We start from the raw sequence: 24,502 nt of genomic DNA, 5'->3' as shown, positions 1-24,502 counted from the left end.
TGCTAATGTGAAGGGATTAAAGCCACGGAAAGAAAACTACAGCAACCTGGACGTAGGAACACCTCTTACATAAAAATCAGCTTGAAAATGAAATAATATAGTTTTTTATGACATGAGGATTAAATTGGAAGAAATTGGTTTGTTATTCACCTTTGAAAAATGTAGCAATAGATATCCCATTTGAGGTCTTAATTCCTAACTGTAGTTTGAAGCCTTTAAAAGTGTGCCATCTTGGAAATTTTCATACATGAAATATTTATATGGAGCTAGAATGCGAATTCTCATGCTATATGGTGAGATAAAAATCTTAAAACAGAACACTTCTTATAGATACATGGAGGAAACTCAAGTCTAATGAAAAAGATAAACAAAGAGTAAAATCACTAATGCAATAAATCTCATGTATATAAAATTCATTTAAGAAATTCCCTAACTATCTCCATGGACAATTCAGCTGGAAAAAATGCATTATCTCTCAAAATGATGTCATGATAACAAATCTTATCCTTTCTCATCCATCCAACCAATATGGTATGAATTCCTCCGAAGCCTCAGATTGAGATTGATTAACAACGGGGTTTAGATCAATTGCAACATTTTCTAAGTTGATGTCTGCTCTGAGTTTTCTCTTCATCTAAATGTTCCTTGAGTTCAGTTATATTTGACATTTGACTGTAAGCAAAAGAGAGACATAGTTACCCTGGGAATGAAGATACTTCTCAACTATCCATTCTTGCAAGACTTTCAACTTAAGTTCTTCTTTTTAGCAGTTAACAATGGGAATGAAGATACTTCTCGATATAAGTTGCAAAAGATAACCTGCAATATGCAATTAGAGGGTGGGATTTTAAGTATCAAAAAACAGTCATGTACAGAGGAACACTGCAGATAGAAGATGCAGAAACAAAATGTTGCAGCAAAACACAAAATTGTTGCCCTGATCATAGTGGAGGTAAGGGTAAGACATTATTTGACTAAATACTAAATGATGTTGGTAATCAAAGAGTGAGAGATTTGAATTTCAAAAGTGATAAAATGGTGCCTGCAACAATAATGAAGATCAGATCATGCTTCTATTGATGTCGGTGAAGCGCTGTGAATTATGTGAGTAAAAAATGATTATGAAACCTTGGTAAAAGGAATTAGCAGCATTAAGAGTCATATCCACTAAATGACTATGAAACCTGCATTAATACCTGTTCTCATATAGGATAAATTAAATACACCTTGCAAACATAAAAAAAAAAATCCTTCCATATCACTATCCCATAAACCCAATTATAGAAACAATAGACTACTTTGGAACTCCTATCAGAGTATCTCAACATCAAGAAAGTGGGAAAAGTGAAATAAATCTTAGTGAAAAACTTTTAAATAAGAGAAATATAGAGCTATTGTTCTTGCATATTTGGATGGAAACCAAAATTTTCAACATCATAATCCATAATACCCAATACTTATGCTTCTCTTCCAAATGCTTATGCTTCTATAAGCTAAGCCAATTCACAATCCAAATAGAATCAGATAAAAAAAAAAGAAATGGTAAAACCCATGACAGCAGATGCAGATTGAGTATTACAAAGACAATATCCAATAATATAGTACTTAAAGAAAGTTGAACCCAAGCAAATTGATAAATATTTCAATACCTTTCAAACAAAATCTCATTTATAAATTAAACTTGTTCATAAATTAGTGAATATAAACGTTCTTTTGCTCAATCTTTCGGACAGGGTAAACAGTAGAGTTCACGTAAGGAACATCATGGAATCCTACGAAAATTACAACATACAAAATTTTCATCCCTAGACTCCAAGATACAAATCAAGAACACCTGAATCTGTAAACAATTCAGACAATAAATCTCTTCATTCATTCAAAGTTGTCATCTTGTTTGACTGTGATGCCATTGCGATAATATTCCTGGAGAGAAAAACATGAGAATGAATGAAGAGATTGATTACCTGAACTTGAAGAGGTGAGACTGAGTGAGTGGGATTCCAAAGCACTTCAACAAATGTGGCACTTCAAACGATGACTGGAAACCACAAAGGGAAGTTGAATGTTTGGAATCAGAAAAAACCCAAATGTCCAATGGTCCTCTTGGCCGGCGGGTTGCTGGTGGTTCTTTTCGTGAAGGAGAGGTAGAGAAAAGGTAGAATGTAAAAAGGGTATTTTTGTAATCTCCTTTTTGATTTTTTTAATTTTATTTACTAATATTTCCACATGTTATTTTTTATAATGGTACATGTCTCTTCCTGAACCAGATCTAAAAAAAAGATTCCCTACCAATATATATTGATTGATTGATATTGACTTGTTATTTTTTAGGCTTAATTTCACTTTGGGCCCCTGATGTTTCATAAATGTGCGATCTGCACCCCCGTGTATAAAACGTGCGGTCAAGGTCCCTGACGTTTCTAAAACGTGCGATTAACGCCCTTCCGTCCAAATCCGTTTGGTTCCTCAGTTGACCAAACGGAAAATGCTGACGTGGCATTATTTAATTAATTAAGAATTCATTTTTCAAATAAAATTATTTCAACATTATTTCAAAACATAAAAATAAAAATAATAATCAAAAATTAAAAAGTCAGAAAACATGAATGTTAGGATAGAAACCTTCATCTGAAAAACCCAGATATTCATGTGTTCATTCCATTTTTCCATCATCTTCATATAAACACAACTAAATAAAAATTAATCTTTCTCCTCCCAAAAATTATTACCCAATAAATTAAAAATCCTCCAACTCTAATCAAAAGCACCTTCACACCCTTCTTCAACCAAACTCAAATCCTAGACAAAACTTTCTGAACACAGCAATAAACCCAAGACCTTTACCCTGTACAACCGTAATCCAACCAAAGCCTTCCACCCTCTCAACCCCAAATCTCAACCAGAGGAAAAGCTGAAAGAGAGCCCACACCACCATCACCTCCTAGCCAACAACTAATGCAACCGTCACCACCACACAAAACCCCTCTCTTAGATTGAAGCATCACCGGACTTGGACCCCAACACCGTGCCAGATCTACCGCGTCGTGCCGTGCCCAAAGTAACCTCACAAGCCGCATCGCCGCAGAGATTGCCGCATTGGAAGCCTCCGAGCACAGCCGTGCAGATCTCCATCGTCAAACTCGAATTCTTAAATCTATGTAATTAACGAATCTCACAAACTCAAAGTTTCAATCTTTATTATGGCCCCATCAGAATCAGATTGTCTTCTTTTTTTCCTTCTTCTTTTTCCCATTTTCCTCCTCTTCTAGGGTTCTCTAATTCTCTTCTTCTTGCTCCACCAATGGCGAAGATGAGGAATACCCTTATACCCAGATGGTTAATTGTATGCCCAACCATTCTGAACAACCCAGAAGCTCTCCTCCTCCCAAACGTCGCACTGATTTCTCCGTCTTCGCCTCCACCCCTCATTCTGGTATGGCCTTCTCTCAATTTCCTCCATTCCCAATTGCATACGCTAGTCTTTCTTGAATTTGTTCTGGTTGAGAAATTTGATGAATCTTCAATTTGTCATTTTTTTGTGATTGGTCGTGGGGATTATTATGGGTTAAATAATCTTTTTTTACTTCTGGGTATTTGGCAATTAGCATTGTAGAATGCATATTTATCACAAAGTTTTGAACTTGATGTGTTTCTGTTTGGATCCAACCTGTCTCCGTTGATTCTAAAATGTGTGAGGAAGAAGAAAAAGCATTGAAGGGTTTTGTGACGGATTATTTCCGTCACTAATTCGTAGCCTATATTTAATGAATTAAATAATGTCACGTCAGCATTTTCCGTTTGGTCAACTGAGGAACCAAACGGATTTGGACGGAAGGGCGTTAATCACACGTTTTAGAAACGTCAGGGACCTTGACCGCACGTTTTATACACGGGGGGTGCAGATCGCACATTTATGAAACATCAGGGGCCCAAAGTGGAATTAAGCCTATTTTCTAATATATATTTATTGATGATATTGATATTGATATTCTGTTTTTTTGTTCTTTCAAATTCACGTATTATATTCCATTCTTCATTCTCCTCTTTTTCATCCATTCGAATTTTTTGTTTCTCCTGCGGCTGCAAACCATACCATATGAGAACCCTTGATTCATCGCGAATCCTTGATTCTCCGCTGATCAGATCTGGAAGGGTGAGGTTGTGTAGATTGTTTAGGATTTAGGGTTAGTAATTGATTTGATTTGATTTGATTTGATTCAGCCATGTACAACAGAGCATGGAAATTTGTGGATGTAGTCCTCCCTTGGGAACTCATAATAGAAATTCTGTCATGGCTTCCTGTGAAGACCATGATGCGATTCAAGTGCGTTTCCAATTCATGGAAATCACTTATCTCTGATGACAAAACACTCGTGAAACTGCAATTGGAGAGAAGATCGCCCGAAAACAAGCACGTAATCTTCACCTCACGACCACCATGCTCCTTGTAAGACCCAGGTTTTTGAATTAAATAAATAATTAATTTCCAACTCACGCATAGGATTTTGTGTCAGCGTGAAAGGAACTTGACTTGTGGTTGATGTTTGGATTAGTACTAAGAAGGAGAAAGTTCAGGAAATGACTAAGAATAGTACTATAGTCGCTATAGGTTATAGCACGAGCTTTATTCACTTCCGCCTTAGGGCGAAAACGTTAGTAAAAAGTTAATCCGCTCTTAAAGCACCGTAGAAGCGGAATTCAAAAATATTCAGAGGATTATAAGAATTTCTCTTATTCCTTTCCCTGACGAGTGTTTCGACACGAAACCCTGGAATGTACGAATGATCGATTTCGTTTCTCGGAAGTTTGCCGAAACTGAATCCCTGATAACTGAAGAACCTTAAAGTAAACTGTTGATGAAGACTTTTTCTATTCGGAGCTTCAAACGAAGATTCCACATGCGTACACCCATTTCTTTCGATGTTTCCAATCTTTCTTCTGAATGAAGTTTTCTCTTCCGGCATCGATTGCAAAAAGTAACTTTTCGGGTTAAATCGATTAACACCGTTAGTGAATCGTTTGCTTAAATTCCAAGAAGCCTAATTCGAGTTTTGAAATTCTATCGCCGGATTCTATCTTATAATTCACAGAGGAATGTGCAGGAAAAATCGGAATCGCGAAATTTTTATTTTCCTGCATTTTCCCTCTCCTATAAATAGCTTGAAAAACCAAAAATCCTCACCATTTCACCCATGGAGGCCTCGGCTTGGAGAGGAGAAGGAGGAGGAGAGATTTTTGCCGATTCTTGCCTGATCATCGCTCTGTTCGTTGCTACGCGTAGACCTCGAGGTACTGATGCTTTTCCTTACCTCTGATCGTAAATTCTGTCGCTTTTCTCTATGTCTTTCTGTGCTCAAAGTTTTGAGCTTTTTGTAAAACTGTCCAAATAACTTGATTTCTCTGTCTAAACTTATTCCCTGCATGCCCAAGAGCATGTTTAGCGGATTACATTTCGCCGATTCTCGTCGAATCGCCGCAGAACTTCAATTCTGCTCAAAATACCCATTTTATGATAAGGTTCCGCTTTTTGAATCAAAAACTCTCGACTGAGCTTAGCGTCAGTCGGATTAGTTGTCATAAACGTCGTGGGTATCGACCTCATCCAATTTATTTTTCGAAATTCCGATTTTGAGTTTCCGAGCTAAAAATCTTGACCAAAATACCCCTGTTCTAGTTTTCGATCCGATAATTTTTCTGAGAGTTTCCCTGGCCTAGATATCGCCTAAGAATACCTAGGAATTGATTTAGATCGAAGAAAAAGTTCGGAAACCCTATTTTCTAAAGTGGCCGAAACCTGTTTGTTAGGGTATCGTGTCCAAAAATAATTTTTGGGTCTGTATGACCTAAGCCATTGCGTAGCTCTTTCAATTGTCGAAATTTTGGTGTTGGTTTCGTGTCATTCCGAGTTCTGTAGCTCGAGTTATGCGCATTTTAGCGAAAACATGTCTTATTGTGCATTCGTGCCTAAATGTCGAACTCTAGAGCTTCGAAAGCTTCTTTTCGGGTTTTGATAGTGTTATTAGTTGTTTTGTTTCTTAGCGACTAAGCAATGATACTTTGCTTAAGGTTTGGAATGAGTTGAGCTGAGCAAAGATACTTTGGAGCAATTGGTGAGGTTTCACAACTGAGGAGGACACCGGGGAACTTGCTGAGTTCGGGAGCTTTATTTTGGATTGGACTGGGATGTTGAGCTTGGATGGAGAAATTGGTTAAGGTAAGGGTAACTCGGTTTTAGAGTGTCTTTGAGTCTTGCATGCTTTTATCGCACTGCATGCGTTTGAGATGAAGATGTTATTATTGATTGGCATTGGATTATGATTATTGTGCTGAATTGGGAAAATGTTTTCTGGAGGCTACGGCCGAATGAACTTATTGAGACGTGTGTCTCCGTTTTCTGAGAGGCTTCGGCCGTTTACTGGTTTCTGTCATTACTGCTTCCTAGTGGATAGAACATGTGGTTACTTTGGATTGGTCCTTGGTTGGGCTTTGTTGTTGTCTGACTTGGGATATAGGGCTTAAGTATAAGTGGCGATGAGGAGGTGTGTACTATCATTGTCCCGTCTTGTGAGACGCTAAGTGGCGATGAGGAGGTGTGTCCTATCATTGTCCCGTCTTGTGAGACGCTAAGTGGCGATCAGGAGGTGTGTCCTATCATTGTCCCGTCTTGTGAGACGCTAAGTGGCGATCAGGAGGCGTGTCCTATGATTGTCCCATCTTGTGAGACGCTAAGTGGCGATCAGGAGGTGTGTCCTATGATTGTCCCGTCATGTATGACGTTATAAGTGGCGATGAGGAGGTGTGTCATATCATTGTCCCGTCTTGTGAGACGCTAAGTGGCGATCAGGAGGTGTGTCCTATGATTGTCCCGTCTTGTGAGACCCTAAGTGACGATCAGGAGGTGTGTCCTATGATTGTCCCGTCATGTATGACGTTATAAGTGGCGATGAGGAGGTGTGTCCTATCATTGTCCCGTCTTTCGAGACGCTATTCATTGACTCATATTGTTGGTTTTATTGATATCTGATTTGAGGTTATATTAATGAGGTTGTTGGTATCTGATTTGATGCGATACTGTTGAGGTTGTCGATATCTGATTTGACGTTATATTGATGAGGTTACTGATATCTGATTTGATGTTATATTGTTGAGGTCGTGGATATATGGTTTGATGTGATATTGTTGGGGTTGTTGACATCTGATTAGATGATATAGATTGAGGTTGTTGTTATTTGATTTGATGTTATATTGTTGAGATTATTGTCATATGAATTGATTCTATACCGTGGAGGTTGTGGACATCTGAGTTGTTATATGCTGTTAAGTTGATGTCTGAATAAATGTTACATTATTAAGTTGTTGATATCTGAATTAACATATATGTTGTTAAGTTGTTGATATCTGAGTTAATATTGTTGAGGATGTTGATAGTTGATTTAAATCTATATTGTTGAATATATGTCGTCATCTATCTTGAATTAAGTTGCTAGTTTATGTGCCATGCTAAGTAATCAAATTTGAATAGCATGTTTTTCCCTTTTATACGTGGTAATGGCATGGAGTTAACCCTTTCTATTTGCTATTTGTTGTTTGGGCGCTTAACGCTATTAGGCGATGGAGAATCTTCGATGGAGCTTGACCTTCGTACGAGTCGGAGCTGAAGACTTGAAGATTAGTGGAAGACATGAAGAGTAGAGTCGGGTTTAAGGTTAGAGCCTTGGGTTAGAGAGCTTACCGTTATTGGTTTAAGCTTGCCTAATAATTTTTAGGAATTTGCATTTGAGATTCGGGTAGGTTCCGATGCATTGCTTTCTTGCGGTTCCCCGGTGAGGAGATCGTAGGAGTAGGTCGGATCAGGGTGTCGTGGCATAACAGATTCCTTGTTGGATTTGTAGTTTTGTTCTTTCGTTCATACATTCGGGAACTTGCCTTGTTCAAGGCTTGATGTAGATTTTATTTACTGTTGGGTGTAGGCATTACATGTTTTGAAAACATTTCAAAAGAAAAAAATTACTCTCTTTATAAATCCTTTTGGAAAACACTGCATATTTATTTTATCAGGTTGTTACCGTAACTGTGAGACTCGGATTTTTAAAGCTTAGAATAAATTAATTAATTTCCTGTTCACAATTAGGATTTAATACAACGTGAAAGGAATTTACATAAGTGGTTGCTGTTTAAAAATAATTTAATGAAGAAGAAAATTCATGGATTAATTAATTTTATCCCTGTAGTCAATTTAGTCGATAACTTGACTCATTTACATGACTGTCTTAGAACGAGAGCGTTTATATAGAGCCAAAATACTCTTAAAACACTGTAGAAATTAAGTCATAAGAATTCTGGAGATATACAGAATTGCTCGTATACCTTCCTACGACAAGCAGATTAATACGAAACCCTGGAATTTACGAACACTCATTTCCGATACCGGGAGGTTTGCCGAAACTGAATCCCTGGTTTTTCTAGAGCTATTAAATTAACCTACGATGAAGTGTGTGTTTGGTTTTCAGTTTGCAAAACGGAGTTTGAGTGAATGTGGGTTTGCAAAACAGAGTTTGAGTGAATGTGAGTTGAATGTAATGTGATTTATGTTTGGATACTTTTATTTTAAAAGTAAGTTTGATGAAAAGAATGTTGTTTGGATAATTTAGTTGAAAGCACTTTTAAATGTGTCTAATTACTAAAAAGGGTATGATTGTTATAATGAATTTTTGTGTGAAGGTTTTGAAATTATTATTCCTTAAATTTATCATTTTCATTATTGTTTAAGTACATTTTTTTGGGTACATGTTTAAGTACATATTAAGCAATAACATAATTTTTATGCAATTATTTTATAGTTAATCCATCAAAATTTAATAAATTCAGAACAAATCAAAACACCAAACAAAAAATGAAATGCAAAATGAAAATTTAGCCTAACTTAAACACCAGGCTCAGGCCCAACCATTTCACACCAACAGAGGAAAGGGGATAAGAAACGTGAGGGAGGAAGAGAGAGTTTGAGATCGAGATTGACGGTGGCTTCTCGGAGGCAATCTGAAGCGACAATGTTCCTCGCGCTGGCCAAGGAGAGATTGTTAGTATGACGATGGTGCTGCCGCGGTGGTTCGCAACTTCAGTGATGATGGTGTTCCAATGAAGGGGTAGAGGAGGACGAATGAATTTGTAGTGGCTTCTTGGACTACGATGGCGGAGGTCGCGGCGTGGTGAGGTGGTGGGTGATGTGGTGTGTGATGAAGCGGTGGTCTCGAAGGTGGTGTGTAATGGTGAAGCATGAGTTTCTGGATGTGGTGGTGGGCTCAAAGGTATGAAAGATGAGGGCTTTAATGTCACTACAGGTTGGGTGATGAATCTACACCCCCAACTGACTCAACTGAACTGAGAAGTTACACTTGAGTTGAGTTGGGATGAAAGCTGGTTTAGGGGTCAAACTGAGTTGGGTGAATGTGAGTTGGAAGTTGCCAAACATCATGGCACAGAGTTACACATGAACCAAAAGTACTTTAGGGGCACCAAACGGAAATACAAACATAGCCGAAGACTTTTCCTGTTCGAAGCTTCAAATAAAGATTTCATCCGCTTACGCCCACTCTAATCGACGTTCCAAATCTTTCTTCAGAAGGAAGTTTCTGCATCCGAGGTCAAAACCATAAAGTGCATTTTAAGCCGGTAAACATTAAAAACAAGCCTCGAAAACAAAAAATCATATTGATATTTCTTTGAAGAATTAGAAGATTCAGCGGGAAGATTATCGTGTCTAAAATACGTTGGAATCTGTAGGAAAAATCGGAATCGCGAAATTTTCATTTTTCCGCATTTTCCAAAACCCATAAATAGCTTGAAAATGAAAAAAAAAATCACAAAACACACACACACGGCCGTGGCTTTGGAGAGGAAGAGGAGGAAAAGTGATTTTTGCCAATTCTTGACCGATCGTCGTTCTGTTCGTTGCTACGCGTAGGCCTCGAGGTACTGATGCTTTTCCTTACCTCTGATCGTAAATTCTGTCGCTTTTCTCTATGTCTTTCTGTGCTCAAAGTTTTGAGCTTTTTGTAAAACTGTCCAAATAACTTGATTTTAGTGTCTAAACTTATTCCCTATGTGCCCCTGAGCATGTTTAGCGGATTACATTTTGCCGAATGTCGCCGAAAGGCCGCCGAGTTTCGATTCTCCTCAAAATACCCATTTCTGACAAAGGTTCCGCTTTTTGAATAAAAAACTCTCGACTGAGCTTAGCGTTAGTAGGATTAGTCGTTATAATCGTCGTTGGTATCGACCCCATCTAATTTGTTTTTCGAAATTCTGATTTTGAGTTTCCGAGCTAAAAATATTGACCAAAATACCCCTGCGACAGTTTTCGACCCGATAATTTTTTTGAGAGTTTCCCTGGCCTAGATATCGCCTAAGAATACCTAGGAATCGAGTTAGATCGAAGAAAAAGTTCGAAAACCCTATTTTCCATAGTGGCCGAAACCTATTTGCTTGGGTACCGTGTCCAAAAATAATTTTTGGGTCTCTATGACCTGAGCCATTGCGTAGCTCTTTCAATTGTCGAAATTTTGGCGCCAGTTTCGTGTCATTCCGAGTTCTGTAGCTCGAGTTATGCTCGTTTTAGCGAACGAAGTCTCCGTTGTCAATTTGTGCCTAAATAGGAACTCTGAAGCTTTAGAGGCTTTCTTTACGATTTCGATTAGTATTAGTAGATCGTGTTACTCCTTGTGAAGCTTGTGTTGATGAATGTGTTTTCTTTGTTCTAGGTTCGCAATTTCCATGCCCAACTTCTACTCATGAAGGTAAGGGTAACTCAGTTTTAGCGCGTCTTTGAGTCTTGCATGCTTTTATCGCACTGCATGCGTTTGAGATGAAGGTGTTTAATTTGATTGGCAATTGATTGAAATATTTGCATGTTTTGCAATGTTGTATGTTGTTTATGTTGAATGTTTTCTGAGGCTTGTGCTAAATGTTTTCTGAAGGCTTCAGCCGAGTGAACTTATTGAGACGTGTGTCTCTGTTTTCTGAGAGGCTTCAGCCGTTTACTGGTTTCTGTCATTACTGCTTTCTAGTGGATATGACATGGTTATTGTTGATACTTGACTTGGTTATTGGATTTGGGAGTTGTGGATTGATTTTGGCATATAGGGCTGAAACTTAAGTGGCAGCGTAGTGGTTTTCTTTCCACATGACTGTCCCGTCTTTCATGGGCGTTATTAAGTGGCAGTGGAGTGGATATTTTCACAGGACTGTCCCGTCTTTCATGGGCGTTATTAAGTGGCATTCAGGAGAGTCCGTTCTCCGTCTGTCCCGTCTTTCATGGGCGATATTTGGTGATAGTTCAGGGGAGTCCGTTTCCCGCTCTGTCCCGTCTTGTGAGACACTATTGATCGATCCATTTTGGTAGCAGCATATAGTTGCATTATAGGGAACTAACACCTGACCCTATGTTGTTGGATTTTAGTTATTGGTTTATTGTTATCTGTTTTGATGTTATATTGTTGAGGTTGTTTATATCTGATTTAAATTCCATGTTGCTAATTTCTATTGATATTTATCTTGGATTATATTGTTAGCTTATCTATTTGTGGTATGAATTAAGTTGTTAGTTTATTTATCATGACATGCAATTAATTCTGATTAGCATGCTTTCTCTTTTATATGTGGTAGTTGTATGGAGTTAACCCTTTCTGTTTGCTACTTGTTGTTTGGGCGCTTAACGCTATTAGGCGATGAAGAGCCTTCTGGCGATGCTTAGCCATGCTGAGATGGAGGAGGGATAGTAACCGGCGGAGCAAGGATGAAAGAAGCTGTATAGTTTCCTCTTAGTGGTTTATGCTTCGAGTCCTTTTCGTTATCTGAAAACTATGTTACTAAAACCCTGTTTTCGCCACTGTTTAAGTGTGCGTACTTATTTTGGAGACTTGCTTATGACATTGTAAGACATTATTATTATATGTCGGGAACGGGTTGTTTAATTAAGACTATGTTATGTATTAAACTGTGTTTAGTTGTTTTGAAAAGGAAAAAAAAAAATTATCGTGTTTTCTTAGGATTACGAAATAGTCCTTAGACTTGTTAGGTTACTAATGTGACTCCTCAGTTGAGAAACCGGGGTGTTACAGTAACCCCTGAAAATCGGGGCGTTACACTCCTTTGACCGCTGCTTCATTCCGTGCCCCGTGCCTCGCTTGCTCCAAGACCCCTCGTCCATTATGGACCAAGATAGCTGCTTCCTTTGTTTCGACGAGTTCAAGGACGCCGATGTCATTTGATCATGTAACAGCTTGATCTGCTTAAAACTCAGGAACATGCTCTGTTTCATGCCCTGTAACCCTGCCACAGGCTTAAGGTTCAACAAGATACCACCATTAATTCATGCCGGTTTCTTTAGTCTCAATTATGGCTTCGGCTATGATATTTCATGTGACACTTACAAGGTCGGTCAGTTATAGGATATTCAATTAGATTACTCATGTTATCATTTATTGTATTGTACTGATTATTTCCTCTTTGCTAGGTTGTGGTATTGCTGAATGAACCTCTGGATCAGAGGGTGTGCAAGACAATGGTTCATTGCATTGGTGAGAGTTGCTGGAGAGAGATTCTGAGCATCCCTGACAGCCCAATTGACTTTCGTCATTCCAATGGACTCTTTGTAGGTGGCTGCGTTAATTGGTTAGCGCGCCAGTTGGTGATTATTTCCCTTGACATGCGTCAGGAGACATACCGCTTGTTGTCACTGCCTGAGGGTATTAGTGAGCTGCCTCGTGCTCAGATATAGGTTTTGGGGAATTGCCTTTGCCTTTTTTATGACCATAAGGGAACCCATTTTGTTGCGTGGAAAATGACCGAGTATGGAGTTCCAGAGTCTTGGACTCGTCTGTTGAGTATCAGTTATGAACATCTTCAATGTGATCATCGCCTTCATCATTGGCTGATACGCTTGTATGGAGATGGAGACATCTTTATGCTTGCAAAAGATGGGAAATTAGCTATCATATATAATCGAAGATATAGTAGTGTTAAATATCTTCAACTTCCCAACAACAACAAACATTGGTTGGGTGCCACTGATTATGTAGAGAGTCTGGTTTCACCTTGTTAAGATTAAGCTCATTAGTGACAGTTTGTTTTCCCAATTTATCTTATAGTTTTCCTCTTGTAACCAAAAAAATTATCTTATGTAAGAAGTGATTACTGTTATTTATCTTATTTAACTTTACTAATCTATAGTTGACTCTTTATGGGTTGTTGTTAATTAGTTAAGATTCTTTGGTGCTTGAAAGGGTCGCATATTAAGATGTTAGTTATAATAAAATGTATCAGACGAATGACATTCAGTTTAGTGACGGTTCTTAACTTTGTGGCAAAATATATGTCATTTAGTTTAGGACCAAAAGTGCAATTTGATTTTTATTGAGGGCCAGAAAATTGTCTGCTCAGTGCTCATGTTTCTCATAACACATGCTTCCATAAGAACTGTGTATTTTATATGCATGTGATCCATGTTATATACAAAACATGAATTCCCCCATTTATGTTTGTATTCATGTGGAATTATGTGCTTTTGTTATTCTGATTTGGATTCTACTTTTTTCTTTATTGGACTGTATGTGCTTCCAGATTGGCCCTGAGAAAGGGATGCAGCAAGGAGGACAACCACCTTTATCTGAGTTTTTTCTCCTCTTTCTGAAGAGGTAGGAACAAATTGTTACTTTAATTTGATAAGCTTATGTATGTTCTATAAGATTATTCAGGTGCACCTATCCAAATACACTAGACACTTTTACAAACTGAGAACTGAAATTGGCCCTTCACTTTTTTTTCATGCTATTTTTTTCATGTCATGATGATTCGGGGTTGGGGATGAGCAAATGGAGGGAAATTACTTGAGGTTCTCCATGAGATCATACTAAAGACATCTTTAATTGTCATTGTTTATTTCTTAAATGTTGACTTTAAGCTATCATCGAATTTATGACATATACACATTTGATAAAAATATAAATAATTAAACACAGGGGACAAATGGTTTTTGTACCTGTAGTAGTATAGGTGAGGGTGTGCTTTAGTTAGATGAGTACTCATGCATGTTCTTAGAATAAATTTTCTTATATATGCGTAATTTATTTATTAACCTTTTTCTCTTTTTGGCTTTTAATTTCAGTTTTAATGATAAGAACATGCTGCATCTTCTATCAGATTTGGTTGACATAGACATGTTATGATGTGGACATGTGGTCCTAATTAGATTCAAATTATTTAACACTTGCTGCAGATGAAAATTGATTTGGAAATATTTCAAGAACGGTTATCTTGTGAAATATCTTAACCATGGGTTGAGCAAGCATATCTCTTAAACCCATGGGATTGGTTAAGAAATAAAGGATTAGTTGGCAGTTTCAGATATAGGAATCTCTTCAATTTTATTTGAACAGGATCTTTGCTGACTTAACTATATGTTGTTTACTTTAAATAGAGATAGACATTCCGGAGCCTCAATGATGTATCGAAGTTCTCAGAACATGCTACCAGTCTTCCAATGTTGTCGTTATTCAATCTCAAATATCTGCATTGACTGCATATCCCACACCTTATTTCTAATTTAGTTTTATGACTTATATCTATCTGTTTGTTTTTTAGGACTTGGTAAGTTGTAAAAATAGGGTAACTAATTTGTTTGTTTTTTCATTGCAGTGGCATCTCCTAAACAGATTATAGAACTGATGCAAGTGGAAGGCTTGACTAATGGTGAAGGGAAAATCTATTTACAAGTGGGTGTGATTGTATTCAATCAGATTATTAGACTACACATGGTTGATAGCATCTTCATTTTCTTTATGTAACAATAATTTAATACTTTATTAAATCTTATTGGCATGCTCACTGAAACTAAGACAAAATATTTAGCAATTGTATATATAATTCTGTTGTGGGGAGTGAAGGATGGTGTTGTGATGGTTGTGCAAAGGCTAGGTAGCAGAGTTGATGTGGAGAATATGGTCTCTTAATTTTGATTTATGGGTTGAAGAGTTGGTGTTTTGAAAAAGAGAGAGAAGAGAGAGGGGTCTGAGAAGCGAGTGGTGCTAAAAAGGGAACAACAAACTTGGACCTGTGTTGGCCTTATCTTTTAATTTTGATTATGATTTAGTAGGTTTGTCTTATGGATGGTTTGAGTTGTGTGTTTTATTATCTAGCATTGTTAATTTTTAAATTTGAATCTTGCAGTGCCTAAATGATAGTACTCTTAAGTGAGGGATGTTGCCTCTTCTGCATTAGCTACAAAAGGGTGACTTGTGCTGAATGAAAGAAGCTGAAAGTGGTGATTGGTAATTTTTGCTGCAAATTATGTTGGCCTGAAGTGGGATGTTGAAACACTAATGATGTATAAACTTTGTTGTTATTGAAGTTTTATCCTGCTGCTTTCAACCTAAAATTGCTTCTCACAGTTAAATTCTGGAAAATCATTATTTTAGTTATACTTTTTGTTCTAGACTTCTTGGTCAAGAAGTTAGATCATTGAGAGGAATTTCAGAGATTACTGAATCTTCAGGAGCTTCAGGAGGAGGTGAAAGAGGCTCATGAGGTGAATTATGTGAAACTAATAACCCTGGAGATTATAGAAGCCACAAAGACATTGTAGCAAGTTTCTGAGAAGTGAGAAGAAACCACCCTGAAAAGCCTTGCTTCCTCCCTTAATGCAGAATTAGATCAAGTGATGAAAGAGCAAGAGGAACTGAAGGAGAATTTAAAAGCATCAGAAGTTCTTGCTGCTAACAAACTGTTGAAATTCAAAGCATCAAGGAAGAGACAGGTTATGTGGAGGAAAAAGATTCTAATGCATGCATCAAGGAAGAGACAGGTTATGTGGAGGAAAAAGATTCTAATGCATGTTTATTAACCTATTTGCATTTTTCTGACAATGTTCTTAAAGGTAGACAGTTTCTTATTTATTTCTGTTTTGAATGCAATGAAATTTCCGACAATTTGTGTTAATAGTCCTCTAATTTTTCTGTACTACTTCTGTTGTTGACTCCAGCCTCACTCTCTTAACTAGTACTATTAATTCTAAAATGGTTTGGTTTCTGCTTACTTTCTAATGAGGAATACCTTGTGAGCTATTGCATTACTAGGTTAGTGATCCATTCACCTCTTTATATGGAATTACATCTCTGCCTTAGGTTTAGTTTAGGTTTTAACTTTTTATAGGGTTATGTTATGCAATTCAGTTGTAAAATCTCAAAATTGATTATGTTTAACACATGCAAGTATTTGTTGTGGCAATTTTACTGGTTAGAATTGATTTTGCTTTCCAAACATGTACCAAGTGTGTCTTAACCTGATAACTTAACATTTAGGATAGTTAGTTTTTGACACCTAACTTATGAAAAAAAGAAATTAACGTAGTAAGTTTATAGGTGTTGAAGGAGAAGTTAACGATGAAGTTTCTGGAAAATTGAGGTGTAGAAGATGATTTTAACTTATGCATGGAACTATTATTTAGATGTCTGATAGTCATTGTAAGATTATTTCAGTTTTTCTTTTTCCATAAGTTCTTGATGAGAAGTTTATGCAAACTGGCTCCAAGAAAGATACATTTGCAAAAGGTAACATAGGACATGTGATGTGTGTATTTTACTACTGCCTATCTCTAAATGAGTCTATAAGGGGTGAACTCACCTTATAAGCAGCTGAGGGAGCAGTGCCAAGCACAAATAATAATGGTTTTTCAGGGTAATTGTGGTGTGCAGTCACTACACGTTTGATATGAATATTAATTAAATATTTTTTAGTTGGAGCATTAATTTAATTTTAAATTTTAAAAAATAAATAATATAAATATGTGGTATGGTGGGATTAAAAAAATAATACAAAATAAGGAATCATGTTGGATTAAATTAATCATAATTTTTAGAGACGAAAACCTCATGGATGTCATACAATTGTTGAGGAAAAATCACTCATTTGATGATTCTGATGAAGAAAATTAACCACAAAAAATGTATTTAAAATTTTATATTTAAAGAGACAAGTGTGGTGTGGAATTCAGATTCTTTGCTCATTGTTCATTGCATATTCTTTTTTTCTTTTAAGTATAACCTCGTCCGCATTGTGTTCAGGGAAACCCGCTGGAATTGAAGTTTCATAGCATAGTCTAAAATTATTGAATTTTTTACTAAATAAGGAACAGTTAAATGTTCGTATCAAGATACAAGTGTCACTGTTAAGGTGGATAACTAGTTGACAAAAGTGGAGATTATTCTGGCCTAGCACAGACTCATAAGTCATCAGTAAACTACTAAATCCTAATGTTATAGTGTGTGTTTGGTTTCAAATCTGGATAGACTAAACGTGGATCCAGAAATCTAAAAGCAACTATTTCTTGCTTCTGAAAACGTGGATCGAGGCCAAACGTGGATCCTGGATAAGTTTTCCAAACACACACATAACCATATGTGGATGATGAAGCTGATGGAAGGCAAACAAAACCAACAACTATAATTGATTATTTGCAATTTGAACCTGGTTTGCTAAAATTAGGGGCTAAAATTGAAAACAATAAAGTTGTGAGGCAGTTTCATAATTATAATTAATTTTAATCATTAATCATGACATTAATTCATTAAAATAGATATTACAAGTGTAAAACTGTAACGTATCCACCTCATCTATATATATTAGAAAAGAACAACTTCTAGCATGACGTGTCGCTCTCACAGGCCAAGTTAGTGACGTGTCGCTCCGAGATTAATTCTCACTTAATTATTTACACGTCAGCTTTTCCACCTATTAATTCTCATTTAATAATTTACACATCAGCTTTTCCACCTTGGCCCTATTTGCCACATTAAATTTTAGATTTGATTAGGATTTAGGTTGTTTATTTCTTGATTTAATCTTAATTTATTTTTAATTTATTTTTAGAGCATTAATTAATTTTTATGGTATTTTTATTGAATTTTCAAATTTTTAATTAATTCTGAATTTTATGAGTTTTTATTGTGATTTGCTAGATTTTGATAGTTTTTATCTATATTTATTTAGTACCTTTTTAAATTTTAGATTTGATTAGGATTTAGGTTGTTTGTTTTTATGTATCTTTGTTAGAAAAGAAGAACTTCTAGCATGACGTGTCGCTCTCACAGGCCAAGTTAGTGACGTGTCGCTCCGAGATTAATTCTCACTTAATTATTTACACGTCAGCTTTTCCACCTATTAATTCTCATTTAATAATTTACACATCAGCTTTTCCACCTTGGCCCTATTTGCCACATTAAATTTTAGATTTGATTAGGATTTAGGTTGTTTATTTCTTGATTTAATCTTAATTTATTTTTAGAGCATTAATTAATTTTTATGGTATTTTTATTGAATTTTCGGATTTTTAATTAATTCAGAATTTTATGAGTTTTTATTGTGATTTGCTAGATTTTGATAGTTTTTATCTATATTTATTTAGTACCTTTTTAAATTTTAAATTTGATTAGGATTTAGGTTGTTTGTTTTTATGTATCTTTGTTAGATAGTTTCTGTTAAAAAAATCTTACTAAAAAATTTTGTTTTTTATATAGAGTATCAATATCAATCTATATTAGAAAATAAAAAAGGTTAGAAGAGCAAAAAAAACCTTCATACGTTCTCTATCTCCAAATACTCACACAATTTTCTCTATTTCTCCCTTCTTCATCTCAACCATGGCAAACCTCAAATCATATATGCTTCAAAAACAACATGGACCTTCACTTCAATTAAATTTTTCATTATAAATTTATCCCCATCACAATTGAGAATTTTTTTTATGGTTACTGAGGGAAATCACAATTGAGATTTGAGAGTGCATGTTCTTCAAACTCAAAAACGAGTTTCTCACTTCTTGCTTCAGCCTCTTTGTTCCAGGTATGTAAAAAACAATGCTTTGTGGCTTTGTAGACTAAGAATTGTTATCACTCAAAAGTCAAAGGCATATCATTTTCCTCATATCTCTGGTAGTCCTTCTTCTTCAATTTTAATGATTCTTTCATGTAGTTCTAGAAGTGTCTTTTGTTCGCCAAATCATGTTTTAACCCATTCTATGTTTCATTATTATTGTTTTGTAATGTTCATGTATTAATGTGTTTGTTGATAAAAAAAATTAACATTGATAGATGAACATCCCATTTATTTATTTTTCATTGTTATGTATGTTATTTCAACATTTATCTGTTCTCACTGGTCATGAAAGGTGAATTGTTTTCCATCTGTTCTCACTTTTTAAGGGGGGATTAAAAGTTTCTTTGATGTTGTAAGCTTATGAATTAGGCTAACCAGATCTTACTGCAGTGTGTTATCCAAATCTTAAGGTTAATGGCCATAAGTACGTACTTTAATTTGAGGCATGTACTACTAACAAAGATTGAGATATAGGTGCATTTAAATGTATGTGAACATTTATACAAACATAGTCTTAGTGACTAACATAAGCAAGATGAGATCAATAAAAAAAAATATTGTGCATATAAAATAAAAATCAGAAAAATTCACTAAAAATACCATAAAATTTAATTAATACTCTAGAAATAAATTAAAAATAAATTAAGATAAAATCAAGAAATAAACAATCTAAATCCTAATCAAATCTAAAATTTAAAAAGGTATTTTTTATGAGAAAATAATTAACTTGAGATCAATAAAAAAAATATTGTGCATATAAAACAATAGAAAATATATATTTTTTAATTAATCCAGGTATGTGGAAAAGTAGTGTGATTCATTTCACCTTGCAATTTAGATTTTTTCATAGTTTTGGTGGGATTCTTCTACAACTGAATACCTATAGGTTAGTGTTAATTTGGAATTGCCAAATCTTATTGCTAGGTTGCATTTTTTTTTTCTGGAATGGTGAATTTTCTTTAGAATTTTATGGTCCCTTATTTGCTTAAGCTAAATCTTGAGAACATTTATTTGTTTGCATATGAACTTTTTGTTGTATATTTTATTAATATTTCAAAAGATTTAAAGTGAATTTAAATTAAAAATATTTATCTATTTATGATTGGCATCCCGTTTATGTTTACAATTAAAATATTGATTACATGGTTAATATGTTACCATTCAATATTTCCCTCTCTGTTCTTATATAAGTTTTCTTTGTGCCAAACGTTACCTTCCCTCTCATAATGTACATGGTAAAAGGTTTTCAATTCCCGTGAAAAACATACCGCCAGTCTACCAGCACCTTTCATAAGTTTTAAACCATATAGTTACATATTCCCTGAAGAGTGTTAATTACTTTTTATCGTATTTTTATTGAATTTTCGGATTTTTATTTAATTCAGGGTTTTATGAGTTTTTATTGTGATTTGCTAAACTTTGGTAGTTTTTATCTATCTTTAATTAGTACCTTTTTAAATTTTAGATTTGATTAAGATTTAAGTTGTTTATTTCTTGATTTTAGCTTGGATCTTTTATTTTTTTTGAGATTATTAATTAATTTTTATGGTGTCTTTATTGCCTTCCACCAATAAAAAATAAGTTTTGGAAGTTTTTTGAGTAGATATAAATGAAAGTGACCTCGATAATAAAGAAAAATATTGGAAAGTAGGAAAATTCTTTAAATGCTACAAGGGTAAACATGGAGAGAAAAAATTAATGTTGCATAGATATTGTAAAGTGACTTATATTTTGGGACAAAAAAAACTCACAAAAAGTGACTTATAATAGGGGGCGGAGGGAGTATAAATGACGAGGAGAAATTTCTGTACCTAAAATTCATTTCCAAAACAAATCTATCTTGGCTAATTTGAAAATTTTAAATCTATATTGATTTATGAAATTTATAAGATTTTGTTTCTCTGATAAATGAGAATCCATTGAGTAAGATGATTTGCATCTAAGTCTGCTCTGAAACCTAAAAGCGGTTGTTGTTTGTATTTGCGTATAATTTTCAATTGTAAGTTTTAATTTTAAAGTACTATAATGCTATCTACGTGAGATTTTATTTTATATAAAAAGTATCATTATACTTTTTTTATACAATCATTATATTCTAAACTAATTAATTGATATTATTTTAATAGAATAAATTTAATATAATTAACTTTAGTATTATTTTCAAAATTTAAAGAGTGTATATTTATATAAGTATATAACTATAATAATTTGATAGTAAGAAAAGTACGAGAATACAAAATATTAATACATATGGACTATAAAATTATGGCCTGAATTTATTAGTGCTAACAAATTAGAGTTACGAGATCTCACGGGGAGAAACATTTTACATGAAAATGAAAATTTGTACGAGTTAAAAAAAATAATATTCATTTTCTATAACTTAAGTGTATTTTTAATAATTTAAAAAATAATTATATATTTATGTATTGTTATATATCTAAAACACAAAAACATTACCCTTTATGCAACACGAGTATACATCTTCACAAACAAAATTCAGTTATACCTCACATGCAAAAATTAAAGCTTTTGGTTTATTAACTTCTGTGTTTTTCAAAATTTGTGCTCTTTAAATATCTACATCTTTATTATGATTATTCTTATATTCTTAGCATCTTAAATATTTATAATTTAAAATATGAATCGATATATCAAATACAATAGACATATTCCCCGTGCAACGCACGGGTAAAAAAGCACTAGTTCCTATATGATATTAGGATTATCCCCGTGCATAGATACACACGGACAAATTTTACAATTATTTAAAATAAATTCATGAATCTACGGATTGATACTACTGGCGAATTCTCTGGTACCGGATTAATTTTATGGGTGTGGTACAGGAATCATATGTACCAATTATATACTTACACCTGTAATATTCTTTTGTTTCATATATTTAAGGTTATAAACTTGTTATAATTCTAATTCAGCTCATAAAATTAGTAATTATTATTTGTTAGTCCTTGACTAACCCACCAGATTCTTCATTTCTTACTCACACCTGCAAGTCTACAATCTGTAATTTGAATCAACCCAGAAAAAGGAGCCTTGAAGAGCAACTTCAACCATTCAAGTAAGGGAAAGAGGAAAATACGTTGAACACAGAGGAAGGAGAAAAAAGGGAACACAGAGGAAGGAGAAAATTGGGATCAAGGAGTTACGTTTGATTGAATTTTGAGATCCAGCGAAGAATACAAGTATCCTAGATTCCCAAATTAAATTACATTGTATCCACATCATCTAGTTTTTGAACCTTGGATCTGGAAAGTGGGCATGTGAATCTAATATTTGCTTATATTATTGAACCTTGGAACGGGGCATCTGACATGTCCATAAAGCAATTAGTGGATGTTTATGGTTGAATGGGTTTTGGGTTTGAACCACTCCTCTTTTGGGTGGGATTGAGAAAGAAGAAGAATATGGAAAAAGTGGAACTGGGGTGAGATTGAGTGTTTTGGGTTCTGGTAATAATGAGTATTTGAAGAAGATTAAGAACATGGAGATGAAACACTTGAATTTGGTGATTGAAATGAATGTGAGGGTCATTAAGCAAATAGTGAAAGAATGAGTACGAATTAGAAAATAATGTCAAGTCAGCACTCACTTATTTATGTCAGCTTAAATGTCGTCATTTTACTCATACACATTACTAATGTACCTACACTCATTTGTAATTATGGGTACCAGAGTAAGCACCGATACTACTATTTAACAAATTGACTTAATTGATTGATATCGCACTCTTTTTAATTATTAAAGGTTAAATTAGTCCATAAGTTTGCAAGCGAGTTTAATTTTAGTTCATCTTAGGAAAAATGACATTTAGTGGCGGTCATTTTTACAATGATTGGCTGTTTTTGACCACCACTTAATTGGAAAAATATATATATCCAACCATTTTGACTATTAACCCTAGAATATAATACTTATGTATTTTTTTTGGTGTCACTATATTATAAAATATAGTACTTAGTAGTTAACACATATTCAAAGATACATGACCATACCATCAGTTGTACGGGAGAACAAAATGCATGAATAAATTACATCAACTGTAATAATTAGTAGAGCTATATTATATTAAAAGATTTCATGTCTAGATACTCAAGTGTCCTCTCACGTGCCTGTGCTAAATTACTCATGAATATTAATAGAAAGATGAATAGTTTCACCACCCTCTTTATATATTCACGGTATAGGCATTCCATGCTCCATAGTTATTTCCAACCAAAATCAACCTATTTAACTTTTACATTTCTTCCTCTCAGACCACATAACGTTTTCCTTCTCTACATTTATTGGTAAACTTTTCATTTCTCAATTTCTGCAATTTTTCCACAGAACAAATATTACATGAAAATATTTGCAAATTGATGGGAAAAGAAAACATCATAGTCAAATACTAAGTAAAAAAAATGCTAATTGCAAGAAATCTCAAATGGTTCCTCTGGATCCTGTTCATGAGCAATCTCTACCTAAACCATTAACGCCATCCACAACCAATTTGTTATTCATCCCATTGGACTCACCATCATCATGATCTCCCAGGTCACTCCGTGAGATGAGACTGTTAATGGAAGGAACATTACTCCCTTTTATTAAGGTCCCTTATCTCATCAAGCCAGAAAGTCGCTGCTGCAACCAAGTGTCACATAGAAGAATCACATACCAATCACTTGTGGCCAAGACAGATGGACCAGCAACTTCTGGAGCAAGAGTATTAACCAAGTAAGCATAAGTCTCGCCATCATGCAAAAGAAAGCATTGTTATCTTTAATATAGAAGATGGAAGATATATTTCATGTTTAGAACTAAAACGTTAATGGATACTAAAACAATTGTGAATTCGAAGCTGGTGAACTCTCACACCTCCTCCAATGTACAATATCAATTATTAACAAAAATAAAACAAAGTGATTGTTCCAATGCACCGTAAGTGAGAGCTCTTTTTGGTCCAACTCTTATAAGTGATCGATAGATAATCAGCTTTAATAAGTAATAGACCTCTTACATTGCACCAGGAAAGTGTCTGTCCAGATCATGTGAATGGAATCCATTGTACCTTCTTTGATCTTTCTTAGTGAAATTGTTATTCCGCTCACCCTTGAGACTAACCTGAAAATTGGAAGGACACAGATTCAATTATTTCATTAGCATCTATTGAATTGTTAGTTCATTTAATAGAGGCAAGAAGTCTGTGGTCAGTCATCCGGGCATTGTAGAAAAACCAAATAAAAAGGTATTTATGTATGATAGTGGATCATAAAATAACACATTGAAAGATAAATATTGAACAAATGAAAAAATTAATTCAGACTCAACAAAATTGTATTCCCTCTATTAAGCAAATAACAACCACTGCAAAATTGAATGTAGAATATCATTCCGGCAACTAATGTTTAATGGATAACATCAACATGTCTATCAAGAAGAAAGAGAGATGGAGAGAGAGAAAGGCAAGAAAGCTAAACAGAGAGAGAAGCAAAACAAAGAGAAAGGCAAGAAAGATAAGCTTTTGAAATGGATACTTTTAGAGCTGATTAATTACCCGCACAATCTGAGCTAT

The 24,502-nt window shown here is 34.8% G+C and overlaps 1 protein-coding gene and 2 long non-coding RNA genes across 3 annotated transcripts; 2 read left to right on the top strand and 1 right to left on the bottom strand.

Moving 5' to 3' along the window:
* Window positions 1–297: 297 nt before the first annotated feature.
* LOC130731551 (uncharacterized) lies at window positions 298–2,342 on the bottom strand. Its single transcript, XR_009016729.1, has 2 exons — window positions 1,965–2,342; window positions 298–819 (listed from the first exon to the last, which is right to left on the bottom strand). It is a non-coding gene; the product is annotated as an uncharacterized LOC130731551 (long non-coding RNA).
* Window positions 2,343–12,183: 9,841 nt separating this feature from the next.
* Window positions 12,184–13,189, top strand: LOC130731550 (F-box/kelch-repeat protein At3g23880-like). Its single transcript, XM_057583843.1, has 2 exons — window positions 12,184–12,434; window positions 12,515–13,189. Exons 1-2 carry the CDS (start codon window positions 12,306–12,308, stop codon window positions 12,776–12,778), a joined length of 393 nt encoding a protein of 130 aa, XP_057439826.1. The 5' UTR covers window positions 12,184–12,305; the 3' UTR covers window positions 12,779–13,189.
* Window positions 13,190–13,384: 195 nt separating this feature from the next.
* On the top strand, window positions 13,385–16,049 carry LOC130731549 (uncharacterized). The gene is made up of 3 exons (XR_009016727.1): window positions 13,385–13,694; window positions 14,695–14,771; window positions 15,226–16,049. It is a non-coding gene; the product is annotated as an uncharacterized LOC130731549 (long non-coding RNA).
* The last annotated feature ends 8,453 nt before the right edge of the window (window positions 16,050–24,502 follow it).

This window comes from Lotus japonicus, chromosome 1, assembly GCF_012489685.1.
Source record: "Lotus japonicus ecotype B-129 chromosome 1, LjGifu_v1.2".
Taxonomy (NCBI): Eukaryota; Viridiplantae; Streptophyta; class Magnoliopsida; order Fabales; family Fabaceae; genus Lotus; species Lotus japonicus.
The sequence above is the reverse complement of the archived record's forward strand: the minus strand, read 5'-3'. Positions and strand labels throughout refer to the sequence as shown.

Coding starts and splice junctions, on each gene's coding strand:
- LOC130731550 (XM_057583843.1), top strand. CDS start 12,306: ATGCTCTGTTTCATGCCCTGTAACCCTGCCACAGGCTTAAGGTTCAAC. Junction 12,435..12,514: donor TTTCATGTGACACTTACAAG/GTCGGTCAGTTA, acceptor CCTCTTTGCTAG/GTTGTGGTATTGCTGAATGA.